This window comes from Diadema setosum, chromosome 18 (assembly GCF_964275005.1).
Source record: "Diadema setosum chromosome 18, eeDiaSeto1, whole genome shotgun sequence".
Taxonomy (NCBI): Eukaryota; Metazoa; Echinodermata; class Echinoidea; order Diadematoida; family Diadematidae; genus Diadema; species Diadema setosum.
In genome coordinates this window covers 18,583,967-18,600,739 of record NC_092702.1, presented here as the reverse complement: position 1 = coordinate 18,600,739, position 16,773 = coordinate 18,583,967, and the positions used below count along the sequence as shown (strand labels likewise).

Sequence of the window (16,773 nt, the reverse complement as noted above, 5' to 3'; positions counted from 1 at the left end):
GGAACCGCTGGATGAGGAGACTACTAAGGCTTGTGATGTCATATGAGTACAACAGTATAAAGAAAATGTAAGGAAAATTCAACATATTTTCACTTTTTTCGCATAATAAAAGAGCACTTGACTTGCCCCTTTCTAAAGGCAATGGGAATAATATTACCCATAACATAATATGTCAGTAACGAGTCAAGGGAACGTGTACTTTTTTCAAAAGATGAAATTTTGTGAAATTCTCTTTATATTTTCCTTATATTGTTGTACGCATGTGACATCATACTCTGCAGTAGTCTTCTCATCCAGCGGTGACTGCAAAAAAACTTCAAAAATTCATAACTTTTGAACGGATTGTCCAATTTTCCTCAAACTTTCAATGATGTGTTCTACTAATATTGCTACATTCTCTCAATCCTTATGTTAATGAAGGTGAACCTGTCCTTTAAACTTCTCAAACTTTCTCCAGTGGTCAACTTCTCAAACTTTCTCCAGTGTGACCACACGGGTATTTTTTTTTGTCCATTCATGGTCGTGAACCCATATCATTGCCTGCACTCACCATAACATTGGCCCTGATGACAGGCTGGACTTCTTGCTTATCTATATCAGAGGTTGATTTTAACGTAAAACTCCAGTCCTGATCCTAATACCTCTTGATCTGGATGGTTGCATGAGACAAAAATAGGAAGCGAACCCACTAGGGATTAGACCAAAAGGAAGTTTTAGTCTCCAGCTACATTGTCATTATTATCCTTGTCAGCATCACTAACCACATGATCTTTAATCACATACACAGCAAGAAAAGAAAGGAAAAGTAACAAGAAAGAAGATATTCTGAAGTGTGCAAATGTGAAGGGATAACAAATGACTAGTGCCTATGGCCTGAAATGTTATTCTAGAGTATGTCAACCTGTTTCTTCCAAGGTTCCAGGCCACCATTCCCCCCCCCCCCCAGCATCTTGATCCTCCCTGCAGGCATACAAGATGTGTATGATATGTGTTTAGCATGACATCGTCTCTCGGTGGATGGATGTCTCTGCTGTTCCGGATATTTTCACTAACGCAGCCAGTCTCCCAGACATGGTAAGCATCAGGGAGGTGGAAGAAAGATGGAGTGTGCTCTTCTGAGTTTCCTTTGAAGTCATGCGTGGCCCCGACAGCGTTTTTTTCCCCCTCCCGTAATCCCATTACTCACGCTCGGCGCACTGCAAGTCGTAAATCTTGTGGCGGAAATCACGACGCGAAATGCATTGTGGTCGGGGAATAAAATGGCGTCCTACGGTGTAAGCACAGAACTCATAGAGTGTATTCTGTAAAGCAGTGGTGTAAGCAGTGGTGGTGGTTCTGGCGATCGTGATTTTGACGGAGACGAGTTTGTTGAGGAGGAATTGCTTTTAGCAAATTCAAAATCACATTGACACAGCAACTTCACGAAATTTGATTTGCAATTGAAACTGAAACTCAGAAAGTTAGTTGGGCCTTGGCTTGGAAATTGGAGGCCAAGGCAAGGGCAAGGCTCAGGACACTGTTTATAGCGCAGCGTCACCTCAGGTACGCTGCCTAGCAAAAGCATACCTAACGTTAGTCCTAGCTAGTAGACTCTAGTATTTCACAAACTAGAATCTAACCACTGTTAAACGTTAGATTCTACTAGCTCCAGAGGTGTTCTCTACTACTTTTTAATTCAATTTTTTGTAACGTTAGCATGGGGTAGAGTCAAGCCGATTACCAGTATTTACCGATGAATGATCGAGGGAGAGCGAGGCGAAACACTGTATACTAAGCTCTGTTTTTCCCCCTAAAATATACTTACAGCATCATACATCTAGGCTTTTATAGATATCATCTTTAATTCTCTACGGAAAATTATTATAATCAAGGCTGATATGTCTAATTTACACTTTTTAACACTCAACTTTCTATTCCAATATGTATTTACTAGTAACTCAAATTCACCGAAACAACGGCAACGAACGCTGTCCCGACGCCTACGCGGCGGCCCTACAACAACCCGACGAGTACGCTGAAAAGCCCCAGCTCGCTCGGGTGCAGACGAAAAAAAAAACCGCCTCGGTCTCTGTGAAGCACTACTTTTACACTCGAACTGTTTGAAAACACGCCCGAACACGCTCATGTAACTTATATCATTTTGAAGATCAAGGTCAGGCCTACCTCTCTAACTATAAAAAAATTACGGAAATGTGCGGGATTTCTCATAATCGATACAGAAACAATATGATGACATCTCTAGCGCACAAAACTTACTGCTCAGTAACTCCGTTGTTTGTGTACCGATTTCGCTGGTTCAAACGGCAATCTCCTCAGCACAGTCTGCTGAACCAGCGAAAGGTATAGACATACCACGCTACCCAATTCTTGAGCCATAAGTTGTAGCTTTCGAAGGGGGACGTCTTTCACTGAATGTAATAGACTGCCAAAATTTTGAATATGACGTCATATTGTCGGTGCCACGCATCGCTTCAAAGCCCGATTTTTACGAGCGTGTGTTTATGGAAGGCCTGGAAAGGAGATCATGTTGCGTCACTCTAGTGCGCCGGAGGGTGATGGGTGGACCGATAAGGCCAGATTTTGACATATTTATCACAGAATGAGGGTTGGATTTCAAGACATTAATCGGTGTAAGACCACTTGATTTTTTCTCTGAGGGAAGCTCTCAGAGTGCCATCTCCATCTTTCTTCCACCTCCCTGGTAAGCATGCTACCACATGGTTGGCCAGCCCCCCCCCCCTCCTCCTTTACACCTGTCTCTAGTGGAATGAGACAGACAAACAGATGAACTCAGATGGCATTAGGCCTCATTAATATATTTTTTTTTTCTTTAACTGAGATGTGCGAGATGGTGATCAGAGATAGATATTGATGCAATGTGTGTAAAATATAATTCTTTAGTTTTGTTCTGTAGGGTATTCACTATAAACAAGTGAATGGTAATTCCACGGGAGATTTGCTGGACAGATTCTGGCCTGACTTTGTGCCATTGACCCTGATGATACTCAGAGCTTTTTAGTTGTGTGTGTGTGTTTGCTTGTTTGTTTGTGTGTGTTTGTGTAGAGTGTTGACTGATACACGTAAGTGCTTCTTTGCAGAACTACACACTATCCTATACTAAAGGCCTGTAGGCATTGTATATACCCTACCACTTCTCCACTTTCACTGGATTTTAAGGAGACAGGAGAATACTGTGAGCATTACAGGGACATGAAATTACATCTTCATCTTGTCAAACTGGTGAGATGTTTGACCTTCCTTTTTGAACTCGGACAGTACCAGAAAACAACTTGGATGATTTTTTGTGTGGTTAACTGTTTGCCAGAAGTTTACATGGTAAGCATGATGCTGGCTGTAATGAAGCGTGAAGAAATGCTAGAGTGGCATATGATACATGTAAAATCAACATACCTTACAGAAGTATATATTCGAAGGCCGAGAGGCTAAAGAGCTCATACTAGTATTAAAGGACAAGTTCACATTCATATACAATCATGTGGAATGAGTGAATGCAGCAATATTATTAGAACACATCAGTGAAAGTTTGAGGAAATTGGACAATCCATTCACAAGTTATGAATTTTAAAAGTGTCTGCGCAGTCACTGCTGGATGAGAAGACTACTACAGTGTATGATGTCACATGGGTACAACGATATAAGGAAAATATAAAGAGAATTTGACAAATTTTTATTTTCTGAAAAAAAGTGCACATTTCCTCGACTTGTCGCTGACGTATGTTAAGGGTGATATTATTCCCCCTTGCCGTCTGAAAGAGGCAAGTCAAGAGTTCTTTTATTATGCGAGAAAAGTGAAAATGTTTTGCATTTTCTTTATGTTTTCTTTATATCGTTGTACACGTATGACATCACAGGCCGTAGTAGTCTTCTCATCCAGCAGTGACTGAGCAGAACCTTCAAAAATTCATAACTTGTTGTCCAACAGGTTGTCGAAGTTTCCTCAAACCCTGACTGATGTGTTCTACCAATATTGCTGCATTCACTCATCCACATGTCTATGAAGGTGGACTTGTCCTTTATGCAAATTAATCACTTGTGCTCATAAGGCCACTCGTAATGTGCTGGGCCATATCAATTGGGTAAATCTGAATGTGGCTTTCACCCAACATAATCTAATGAAACCAGCGAATGAACATACAATGAGTGCAAATGGAAGGGCGTTATATTTCTGCAGAGATAAAAATCAGGGATGCAACATACTCTCACATGAGGGAGTAGATACACATGGAGAGAAAAAATCATCACCTACTTTGTAGATGTAGCAGAAAGAAATCTATAAGCTGCAGTCACACTGGCAAAACTTCTTGAAGTTTAAGTTCTGAAAGTTTGAATGGCCAGTCTGAACGCAAACTTCCTGAAAGCTTCTGGCAAGACTTCTTACTAAACCCTAGAAAATCTCCCAATCCCGTGCCAATATTTGTGAGGTGTGTGAACATGCAGCTGAAATTTCGTGAAGTTTTTCAGATGACCAGTTCACTTCCTGTTTTGCAGTGCCTCCAAAGCGGTCAGATGGCTTGCTCTTTCTTCTTCTTTCACATGTGCACCAGTGACCTAATGTTCAAGAACTTGTTCGAGAACTGAAACTTTGAGATTTGATCGCTAGTGTGAACAAACTTCGCAAAGCGTTCTCGAAGTTTTTTTCCCAGCGTGATGGCTGCTGCAGAGAAACAAAATAGTGGGAGTGTATGACAGCATCAATAATTTTGCCAGCTGGATGACAACAGTTAATCTGTATACCATACTGGCACATTGTGTTATTAAAGTGGAACATTACATTGCTTGCATCGTAGTACTCTGGGTGCATATTTCATGCACTCTCTGAACTAGATCCATACTTTATGCAGGATAATGCAGGAGACACCGTTTCACATGATACTTCGCAAGCTGACACAGTCACTGCACATGTACGCATCAACTTTCCGTGTGAGGATATGCAAAAGTGCTATGAATTATGCATGTATATACCAAGGTTGGAGATGTTACCCGATACTCCTAGCACAGATGTTACATCCTACCATTGCGAACCATGAATGAGAGCTGTTCACCAACTTTTAACCGTTTAGATAATCATCACTATAGAACACAATGGGCCAGTTGTGAAAATTGTGTATCTTATGAAAACCTTAGTATCTCAGGAAATTTCTGACTCAAATGCAAATGAGTTCAGGGAAACTGGAGTATAGGGAAAAACTTGATGTTTAGCGAGTTGAAGAACGTGAGGAAGCGGCAAATTATGGAATAGAATCGAGCAAGATGAGATGAAAAAGACAAAGTGGGAGGGGGAAGGGGGAGGGAAGAGTGAATGGATGTAATCCAAAGCAGTGAGTAGTGGTCAGGAGACCAGCGATAGCTCGTGAGGATAGGAGGGGACATACATGTAGATGGCTGAGATAATGATGATGATGATGACGATGACGAAACTGAGCTACGCTGTAGCAAGGAAAAAAAGACCAAAGTGGACTGATGGATGATAGATTCAGTCGGCGTGCTCTACCGTGCCTTGAGGCGAGGTTAGCAAGTGCATCATTCTCCCCAGTGTGTCTCTTTGTCTGCGTCGCCATGGCAACACATGGATGCAGGAATTTCTCATCTCTATCCATCCTTGCTGGAGTATTGTCGCAAAATTGGCAAACGCCATTTTTTAGTGTGTGCAACGTGTGGAGCGAAACATGATTACGTGAGATGTTTCTTCACAAAGGCCAACCCGAGCATAAAAGCAGAATGCGTGTGAAAAGCCCGACAATAATTGAACATTGATGTGTCTGCTTGCTCGCTCAGACTTCATTTACTGCATGTTGGTTTCTCTTACTTCATATCCCTTTCTCACCTTGCATGCCTCTCATTTTTAAAGTTAACTGCCATCTCCCAAGCCAGTCAATGTATTTCAAAATTTATCAGAATTACATAACCCAGGTCGTTAGATTCTGGTGTTTATGCGGATATGGTCAAACTCCAACTTGCTGCACATTTTTTCACGTCATAGCGGAAATGTTTTCAACGAGTTTGTGACTACAAAAGAATCAAGACTCTTTTCCAAAAACAGGGGGGCACAAGTCTGAAAGCAAATAATGGAACTGTACACAAGATGAGCATATAGTCCAATTAAATAACTAACAAAACTTTTGATTTTTTTACTTGTTTATTTTATTTTCAAAGCCATTTGTTGGATGAGTGTATTGCAACCTTTAATGTGTTACAAGGTGAATTTTTCACAATTTTTTTTTTTCGTCCAAACCCGCTGGTGTGTTTTGAGAAAATGTCTCGACAAGAAGATTAGAGACAGCTGAAAAATTATTGGGTTCGATTTATTGTTGTTTTTGTTGTTGTTGTTGTCGGAGGAGTGTGGAAGAAAGTAGCAGCCAAGGAAGCTGTGATGGGAAATTTGATAAGAGGCAGGCGTCACAAACAGAGCTAGCAAAGCACGGAGGCCGCGTTTTTCGTCGATAAAACACTTCGGAGGCTGGAGACTCATTCCCGTCTGTGTTATCATTCTCTCTTTACTTGCAGGTGGCGGTGGAAAACGCAAGGGCCGAAGTAAAAAGTGGCGTCAGATTCTCAAGTTTCCCCACATAACAGAGTGCCAACGACCGACAGAAAAGCTAGGTTTGTACTCAAGCCTCTTGCTCTTTTCTTTAGTTTTTAAAAATTTCTTTTTTTTTTAAAGAGGGAGGGACAGCATCAAAGCCCCCATGGCCCAGATGGAAGAAAAATCAACAACTTAGGTGCATGCAACATTATGCAGTGAAAAAGTATGAAAGTATGTTCACATTTCTCAGTGATGTTTAAAGGGATGGTATAGTAGTGGTTGAGGTGAGGATTCAGCTTTTAACTTTTTGTGAGAAACTTGGAAACCACTGTATGAAATGTTAAAGAACATTGAATTCTAAGAGGAATTCAAGCTTTACAAAATGTATTTGATGAAAATCAGTGTTGAAATGGCCAAGATATCTGAAAACAAGGCAATCCTACAGTAATGAAAGGTGGGTCCCCCACCTTTTATTAGGATCACATTGTTTGGGATATCTCAGCCAATTTAAAACCATTTTTCATCAAATAAACTTTAAAAACCTTGTAGAATTATATGCCCTTTCATATTTCATAAACAGGTTTCTCACTAACTCAAAGAAATCATCAAAAAAAGTTGAAAACCTGAAGTCAAATCTCAAACAAAGCTGTATCATCCCTTTAAGAATGTTGCTTGATTTGAATGAAGTAGAGATTGAGATTGGAGTTTCTTTCAGTATCAGTATTAGTCATTAGGTTAATAGCAAATTACAATGTCATCAAAGTCTGCAAATGAGTTGTGGCAATCAGAATATGTTGTAGAATTTGAATTTAATCACCACTTTTGATGTCGTCATCAAGTTCGTGAAAATTTTCATCTTAAAGTACCCAATGGATAACCCACTTAATAGATACTAATTAACTCTTTTAAAGATAATATAACATTTTGGTACCTCAAAAGTTTCCCTGAATTTCCTTGTCTTAGTTTGTGTATCAGGTTAAAGTACCTTTCATATAACTAACACTGTGAGACTTACTCGCCCCAAAGTGCTCTCATGTCTTAGTAATCATGCAATAATGGTTTCGTACCAGAGCCGTTTACTAGTATGCATACGGCGGCGAGGTAGTACACGTATTGTACGAAACCATTATTGCATGATAACTGCGACCAGCAGCCCCATACGCATAGCTAAATGGGGATTCGCATTGTAGCATTCAGGATCATGACAGATTTAGTATCGCGGGTTATTATCAACTTAAAATCCAAAAAATTTCTTTTTTCTCGACCGAGTCACATTCAGTCATCAATTCGAACAGAAAGGGACTATTGGCAGAACCAAACGTTGCCCGAAGCCTGTTTTCAATACTTCAACTTAATTGGTAAGTCTTCAAATTAAAGAAATTTTTGGATTTTAAGTTGATATTTACCCACGATACTAAATCTGTCATGATCCTGAATGCTGCAATGCGAAGCCCCATTACGCTATGCGTATGGGGCTGCTGGTCACAGTTAATTGCATGATTACTAAGACATGAGAGCACTTTGGGGCGAGTAAGTCTCACAGTCTTAGTTATATGAAAGGTACTTTAACCTGAAACACAAACTAAGACAAGGAAATTCAGGGGAACTTTTTAGGTACCAAAACTTTATATTATCTTTAATGTCATTTGTACTTTTGTGATGAATTTACATCTTGAAGTGTTCAATTCAGAATCCACAACAGAAAAAAAAAAAAAAAACATAAAAGGATGGGTGAAACCTGACAATTTTAGTACTTTGATGTCTAGAGGTCAATGAGAGCCAAAATTGGCTTTGATATGACAGGAAATTGAAATGGTATTGGCTTGGTGTAGTTCAAATTCAGCACAAGAGCAGAAGAGTTTTGCCAACTTTTCACAAGGAGCCATTCTTTGATACACAGAATGTGTAGACACGACAATGAGTCTGGTGTCTGAATACAACAGCCCTGGTGGTGCTCTGAAATGATTAGTAACGTTCGATGAGCGCAATTGTCACCGACCTACTACATTTATGCCGTGGCAAAGTTGGGAAATTTCACTTCTCTCCACAAACGGCCTTTGATAATCAAGAGGCCGTTGTATATTCACGCATGAATTGTGCAGACTGCCAGTGATGTATGCGTTTCCATGGCAAAGTGGCCATAAAAAAAAAAAGAAGAGAGATAGAGCGGCTCTCCTCAGGAATGATGAAATGCAGTTGCCGTGACGACAGGCATGCATACCGTCCTTACACCTTATGATTGAAGCTCTTCAGAAGTTCTTATTTCAGCTTCAAAATGAGAGCTGAAAGGGCATTATTGCTATTATTCAATGTTTACATGTAGTCAACACCCTCTGTTTCCCCAATCAGTATTCTTGAGCAGGTATTGAATGGGATACAATACTTGTTTGGGGAGTATATTTTATCTAATTTGGAACAAGGAAAAGTCAGTGGAAGACACTCAAAATGCTATATATCGTAGGTCAGGAATGGGAGTTATCTTGTCTCGTTTGTTGGTAAGAAGAGTTGTCATGTTTTCTTGTGATAAGATTCAATTCAGTTCAACAGCTTCCTGTCTTGTCCATCTCTGTTCACATTAATACCCCCACAAAATGTTTGAATAATATGTGCAATACCGGGAATAAAAGCAGCAGACTTCTAATGGAGAGCTAATAAAGTGATTTATGATCAGATATGTGGGGTTTTTAGCTCACCTGAGCCAAAGGCTCAAGTGAGCTCTTGCGATCGCTCTTCGTCCAGCGTGCGTTGTGCGTAAACTTTTTACGTTTTCATCTTCTTCTTGAAAACCCCCAAATTGATTTTCACCAAACTTGGCAGGTAGCATCCCTAGGGGGTTAGGATCTCAATTTGTTAGAATGGGCACCATGCCCCATCCAGGGAGCCCCAACCCCCCCCCCCCCCCCAAAAAAAAAAAAAATAAAAAAAAAAATTAAGGAATCTTTAAAAATCTTCTTCTCTAGAACCAGAAGTGATAGAGCTAAGTTAATACTATGAGTTAGTACATTAATGACTGTAGTTCCAAGTTTGTTTAAGGCAGATCCAGGGGTGCCCCCCTTGGGGTGGGGGATGGGGGGGGGGGATGGTCCAAATGGGGCCTAAATTGTACATTTTCATCATCTTCTTGAAAACCTCATGATGGATTTTCACCAAACTTGGCAGGTAGCATCCCTAGGGGTTTAGGATATCAATTTGTTGAAATGGGCACCATGCCCCACCCAGGAGGTCCAAACCCCCCAATATTAAGGTATCTTTAAAAATCTTCTTCTCTACAACCAGAAGTGATAGAGCTAAGTTGATACTATGAGTTACTACATTGATGACTGTAGTTTCAAGTTTGTTCATGGCGGAATCAGGGGTGCCCCCCTTGGGACCCAGGGCAGGGGGTGGGGAGGGGTCCTAATAAGGCCTAAGTTGTACATTTTCAGCTTCTTCTTGAGAACCCCATGACCCATTTTCACCAAACTTGGCAGGTAGCATCCCTAGGGTGTAGGATCTCAATTTGTTCAAATGGGAACTGTGTCCTACCTGGAGGGCCCCAAGGAACCCAAACCTCTCAAAATTAAGGAATCTTAAAAAAAAAACTTCTCTAGAATCAGAAGTGATAGAGCTAAGTTAATACTATGAGGTAGTACATTAATGACTGCAGTTTCAAGTTTGTTTGAAAGTAGATCCAGGGTTCCCCCCCCCCTCCTTTTTTTTGGGCAGGGGGAGGGGTGGGGCTAAATTGTACATTTACATCTTCTTCTTTAAAACCTCATGATGGATTTTCACCAAACTTGGCAGGTAGCATCCCTAGGGGTTTAAGATATCAATTTGTTGAAATGGGCACCATGCCCCACCCAGGAGGTCCAAACCCCCCAATATTAAGGTATCTTTAAAAATCTTCTTCTCTACAACCAGAAGTGATAGAGCTAAGTTGATACTATGAGTTACTACATTGATGACTGTAGTTTCAAGTTTGTTCATGGCGGAATCAGGGGTGCCCCCCTTGGGACCCAGGGCAGGGGGTGGGGAGGGGTCCTAATAAGGCCTAAGTTGTACATTTTCAGCTTCTTCTTGAGAACCCCATGACCCATTTTCACCAAACTTGGCAGGTAGCATCCCTAGGGTGTAGGATCTCAATTTGTTCAAATTGGAACTGTGTCCTACCTGGAGGGCCCCAAGGAACCCAAACCTCTCAAAATTAAGGAATCTTTAAAAAAACTTATCTAGAATCAGAAGTGATAGAGCTAAGTTAATACTATGAGGTGGTACATTAATGACTGTAGTTTCAAGTTTGTTTGAAAGTAGATCCAGGGGTTCCCCCCCCCCCCTTTTTTTGGGCAGGGGGAGGGGTGGGGGCTAAATTGTACATTTACATCTTCTTCTTGGAAACCTCATGATGGATGTTCTCCAAACTTGGCAGGTCCCTAGGGGGTTAGGATCTCAATTTGTTAAAATGGGCACCATGCTAATGGGCACCATGCTCCTAACCCCCCCCCCCCCATCCCCAAATTAAGGAATCTTAAAAAATGTGTTCTTCTCTAGAACCAGAAGTGATAGAGCTAAAATTGATAATATGAGTGGGGGTGGGGTGGGGGGGGGGGGGTCTGAATTTGGGCCCTATTTGTACATGTTCATCTTCTACTCGAGAATGCCTGGTCAAATTTTGGTAGAGCTGTGTGTAATTTAGATTAGTGACTGCGTCAAAGGTGAAATTGCGATACTCAGGTGAGCGCTAGACCCGCGGGTCTCTTGGTTTTAGTAGTCATAGTTACACAATGGAACAATCCATTTTTTGACACTTTTGGAGGGAAACTTGTAAGTTGTATACCTGGTACTTCAAAGGTGAGCAAGCAGATTTTGATTTAAAGGAAATATTTGTCCCCCATGAAATTGGTACATGTTTAGAACTTTTATTTTGTCTAATTTGTAAAGTTTACAAGCATTCTGCTACATTTCAAAGACACGCACAAGAATATAATGAAGCATCAGCTGAAATGACTCGGAAGCATATCACCACACAGGTGGCTCTAAAGAGATTGGGTTGGAGCAGAACGTATTTCACAATACTTCTGAAAGGTAAATCGCCCCGAAGAGAAGAAAAGATGGGGGTGGGGGGGGGGGGGAGGAAGATGGGGTGAAACACAAACGAACAGGAAAATTATGAGAAAATTAGAGTGCCCGACAAGGTGTGGATGAATGGATGAATAATGCATGACTCTGGGCAGAAGATACGTTCCTTAAAGTGAATCATCCTGTCACGCTCCCCATCTTGAGATTGTAGTCATCTTTCTCGAGGTAGCCAGCCGGGCACTGTGCGATAAAAGCACCCAAACTATTGCTGTGCATCCTGGTTGTAAATCACAGAGCGCATCCCAAGACGTGGTGGATAAACAGCGGCAGGTATGCACACACACACACACACACACACACACACACATGGTGCACACGGCTGCATATAGATGTACCCCCCCATGTGCGCACACACATGCACACATTGACTTTAAGTGCATGGATTGTAAGCGAGAGAGAGAGAGAGAGAGAGAAAGAGGAAGAGATGCGCTCACTGGGCAAGCCTCATCTCCTCATAGAGATGGGAGGTAGTAATGGATGTGAGCTGATCTCCAAGTCCGGCGGAATGCAATTCATCTGTAGCGAGCCCCAGTGCTCGGACGGGGTCTGATGGAGAGGGCGGGATGGCAACTTTTTTAAGCGGCCATTGCGGGAGGATCGGCATTTGAAAAGTCAGTATAGGGTGACGGCGGAATGATCATGTCATTTACATAATACACGTAATGTATTCAATATGACAGAATGTGCAGAAAGGGTCACTAGAAGCAGAAATTGAGATATGGTGGTACAGATAGGGATTTGAGGAAGAGAGAAGTCGAGGAAAACTTTGTGTTTTTAATTTTTCTGAATGTGTCTTATCTCTGATATAGGATAGCGCTATTGTGTCTATTCCCATGACCATGCAGCTACAGATAAAGAAAGATTGAATGTCAGTATGATCAGTATTCGTGTGTATGCAATACACACACACACACACACATACACACACACACAAACTTTTCTTTAAATAATCTTATTGAGTTAATAAATGCACCCAAAGTCATTTGAAATAGAAATGGAAATGCGGAATCAGGAAAGGACAATTTGAGAGTACAGTTGACTGTTATTATATAGAAGCCCTCGGGACTGGCAATTTTCTTGCGTTATATCCAAATTTCGTTAAAGCCGAACAAATAAACAATGAAAATGCTGAAAGTGGATAACGTTGAGGCCCTAATTTTTACATCGTTGTAACCAGAATTTCGTTATAACGGGAGTGCACCGTTTTTTCAATGATGGGAATTTAGGTTTGAAATGTCGGCACAAGAAGAGGTAAGAGAGAAAGAATGAGGGTGGGGGGGATGGAGAAAGCACAGAGAAGAAGACGATGGACACTGAAAGAGGAAGATGGAGAGAAAGGGAGAGAGATGATGGGTGCATTGATCAACTCACTTCTTGAATAGAATTAAAGGGACTGTACAGTTCTGGTTGAGGTGGGGATTCATGTTTTGAACATTCTTAAGTGAGATAATGAAAAGCCTCTTATGAAATATGAAAGAGCATGTAATTTTAAGAAGGATTCAACGTTTATTTGATAAAAATTGGTTTTCAAATGGCTGAGATATCCAAAAAAGTGCTGATAATAAAAGGCGACATGCTACAACTTTATTAGGATCTCTTTGTTTCACCTTGCTTTTGGTTATCTCGGCCATTTCAAAACGGATTTTCATCGAATAAACTTTGATACCCCTTAGAATGGCATGCTCTTTGACATCTCAGTGGTTTCTGAATATCTCGCAAAACATTAAAAGCTAAATCTTCACCTTGACCAGAACTGTACACACCCTTTAAGGTTTCCAGACAACTTTCTGGGAGGTTTTGGCAGTTGATAAACGCAAAGCTATTTTGATCAAATGGAGTTAGAAGTGCATTTTCTGAAACACGGAAAAAAGTGTGATGACGAACGCGTTTGAACCAGAAACGCCTTTCTGAAGAGTTGATGAACGAAAAGTCGGTTTGAAACGTGTTTATAGCTCGGACCTGCCCACGCCAACCACTGCCAACCACGCATCTTTGCTCCTCTGGTCAAACTGGGCAATGGAGCTGTTCAGTGATAGGGCCTCCCAGTCGACTCATGACACAAGTTGATAATTGCAACACCCTGAACATTGTGATCCGAAAGGCGTTTGCAAATGCGTTTTGATTGTGGGTATTGAAACGTGTTTCAAATATGAGAAAGCAGCCGTAGATATGTACACTGTATAGATGAATAGGACCTTAGGAGCTGATAAATATATGTAGAGGGAGATCAGTGAAGAAGGAGATATTGACCATATTAAAGAATCACGAAACAACATCTCGCGAAAATGTTTGTGACCTCTTCACGAAGATGTTTGTATGGGAAAGCAACTTTTACAATATTATGTTTATAATGTATATTTACACTCACATTGAAATTAAAATTGAGAAATTGAAAGAAAATAGGAAAGAGAGAGAGAGATGTAATGAATGCAAAAGAAAGATGAAAGGAAAGATAGAATGTGGGGGAGAGAATGAGAGGAGGAAAAGAAAGAGAAAGGGGGGGGGGGGGAGAGAAGATGATGGTGAGCTGAATGAATAGAGGATTGGTCCTCTGAGGGTGGCCAAAGGTGTGTGCGTCCATGGAGTCACCACGTGAGAAGTGAGGACACCCGATGTGGTTGCCCATGGCAACAGACTCGGAGCTAGCCTGCGGCTCTGTTTTTTGCTCCCTTCCCCGCATCCACAGCATCATCATGATGTCACCGTGGGTTGCTTCGGGGTGTCCCCCAACCCGCATTCTCTGCCAGTATTCTGCACTCACAGACTTGTGCAAAATTTTGTCGTCTTTGATCAGTGTTTGTTAACCCTACTTGATAAGTGACATAGGATGTACATCAAAGAAACATGCATGAATGTTAGCAGGGATCGTGAATTTGTAAAATCAGGTGTGTTTGCTATACCTGTTGAATTGGCGTGGTACTAGAGCGGAAATATTATATATAAAACATTCTTTTTCGGTCAGGAGGCTGGCGAGACGTAGCCAGTTCAATAGAGAGTCATCATTTTCTTTTCCTTGTTGATTACAAATTCCAAGAAGAGGGCAGTATGCAAATGTAGTCAAATATGTGGATCATCATTTTCTTTTGCTTATTTGCATTCCAGAAGCCTTTTAAACAACTTTGAATATTTAGTGTATATTGTTATTTATTTAATTATAAATCCAGTTTAAATGCAGTAATTGGTGCTAAGTGTAACAAGGTCACACAAGTTTTTGTTTTCTTTTGTTTTTTTCTCAGGAGGAAACTGTATTTTTTTTTTAAGGAGATGTGTATAAAATGCGATGATGATTCAATCTCAAAGGTTCAGTGTTGTTGAGAAGGCCAGCAATAGAAATGTACTACAGATATTCACAAAATGCATGATATGCAAAAATGTATGGAGCTTTAATCGTTACACAAGGAAATGGTACAGTATATTTACTATGAGGCTCCTTGTATCTAAAAGAAAGCATAGAGTGATATACATATTATACAGGTTGGAAACATTTGCTATATCACTTTGTAGGTATGTCCATGCCTGCTTCGGGACAGACAGGCATTCCATGGGAGATGATTAACAATACGATGTTTATTGTTGGTTATCACCACCATCAGTGTGTTATGTCTATCACAGCACAGCAGTTGGCCGATGTCGTGGGGAATGTGATATAACAGCAGGGCCTATATATATATGTCAAATAAAATGTGTGGATGGTTTTGTATTCATGGCATCATCAGCATTTAGCAACAATTCGTGAACCTCTTTGACCCTGTTTTTATTATCATCACTCTTGATGGTATTGTATTGAGAACTGCAGGAGGGGGGGGGGGGGGGAGGGAGGGACTAAAGAGTTTTAAAAAATATGCCAAGAGGAAAATGGATACAGACAGTTTGAGATAGGAATGGAAGTACATTTTGCGGTATTCACATGCGGTGTTGCGTACTAGTATGTTTTATGTTCTCTCTTTATAAAAATCACAGAAAATATTGGTTTTCAATTGAATTAAAAAGAAAAAATATGATCTACACCGTAGTATGCTCAATTTATGATTTTTTTTTTTGTCCAAAGTGTATTTTTTTCAGTCTTAATGTTTTTATTTTTATTAGTGTCATAATCATCATAATGTTATCATTATTATTGTTATCATTATCATTATCATCATTACTACTACTACTACTACTACTACTTCTACTACTACTACTACTACTGCTACTACTACTACTACTACTACTTCTACTACTACTACTACTACTGCTACTACTACTACTACTACTACTACTTCTACTGCTGCTGCTGCTGCTGCTGCTGCTGCTACTACTACTACTACTACTACTACTACTGCAACTACTGTACTACTATTCCTATCATCATCTCTTGAAAAAATTGTAATTTGTGTATTGTTTTTTCAATATACTTTTTTATTTTTGGTATGCAGAGGTCAAGCACAGATCCAGAATTGATTTCCACAGTTCATCCTTTTACCTGCTTTGTACAAGTTTCCTGGATCTATGATCTATGTTTTTCTGTTTGCTTATTTCTTTTTTTTTAAGAGTCAAATATCTCTCACTTTGGAGACATTCTTTCACATATGACCTTCCGATTACATATGCTCTGTACTTGCGAAGGAGAGTCTCTTTTCGTAGACTATTCAGCAGTCAACGTTGACTCTCTCCCCGGGAGCCTGGTGTAGGCATGAAGTAGGTCACTCATTAGGCAACCAGTGAATGAATCCAAGGCAGTTTCCTCCTGCAACATTTTAATGAGGACAAGGACCGTACCACACTCTTGCCTGTCCGTCCATCCATCCATCCATCCATCTTACTGCCCGGTATTATGTCTTCCTGATACACTTGGTTACTGGCTGTAGCCTAATGCCCCCCCCCCCACCACCACCACCACCACGCCCCACCCCCCCTCCAAAGCAACTCTACACATTGTTCGCCCGATTGAACATCTAATAATGTAATAGGTAAAAGTTCAGTTGTTGTTGCCAGTAGTGAATCTTCACAAAGGCAAGGCAATGTGTAACTATTTTGTCCACTTACTCAAAATAATGAATTCTCGCGTTATTCAAAAGTTGTTTTCAGTGCACCCCATTGACAAATCGCCCTTCATTGACGTAAACAAGCGCAGA

General features: G+C 40.7%; 1 protein-coding gene across 1 annotated transcript in view; it reads left to right on the top strand.

Annotated features, from left to right (window-relative positions):
* The window catches only part of LOC140241995 (G protein-coupled receptor kinase 5-like), a 148,037-nt gene that overhangs the window by 63,629 nt on the left and 67,635 nt on the right, over positions 1-16,773 (top strand). Inside the window, exon 2 of the mRNA XM_072321738.1 lies at positions 6,526-6,621. Within this exon, the coding sequence (XP_072177839.1) occupies positions 6,526-6,621 (96 nt within the window). The remainder of the gene's footprint in view (positions 1-6,525; positions 6,622-16,773) is intronic.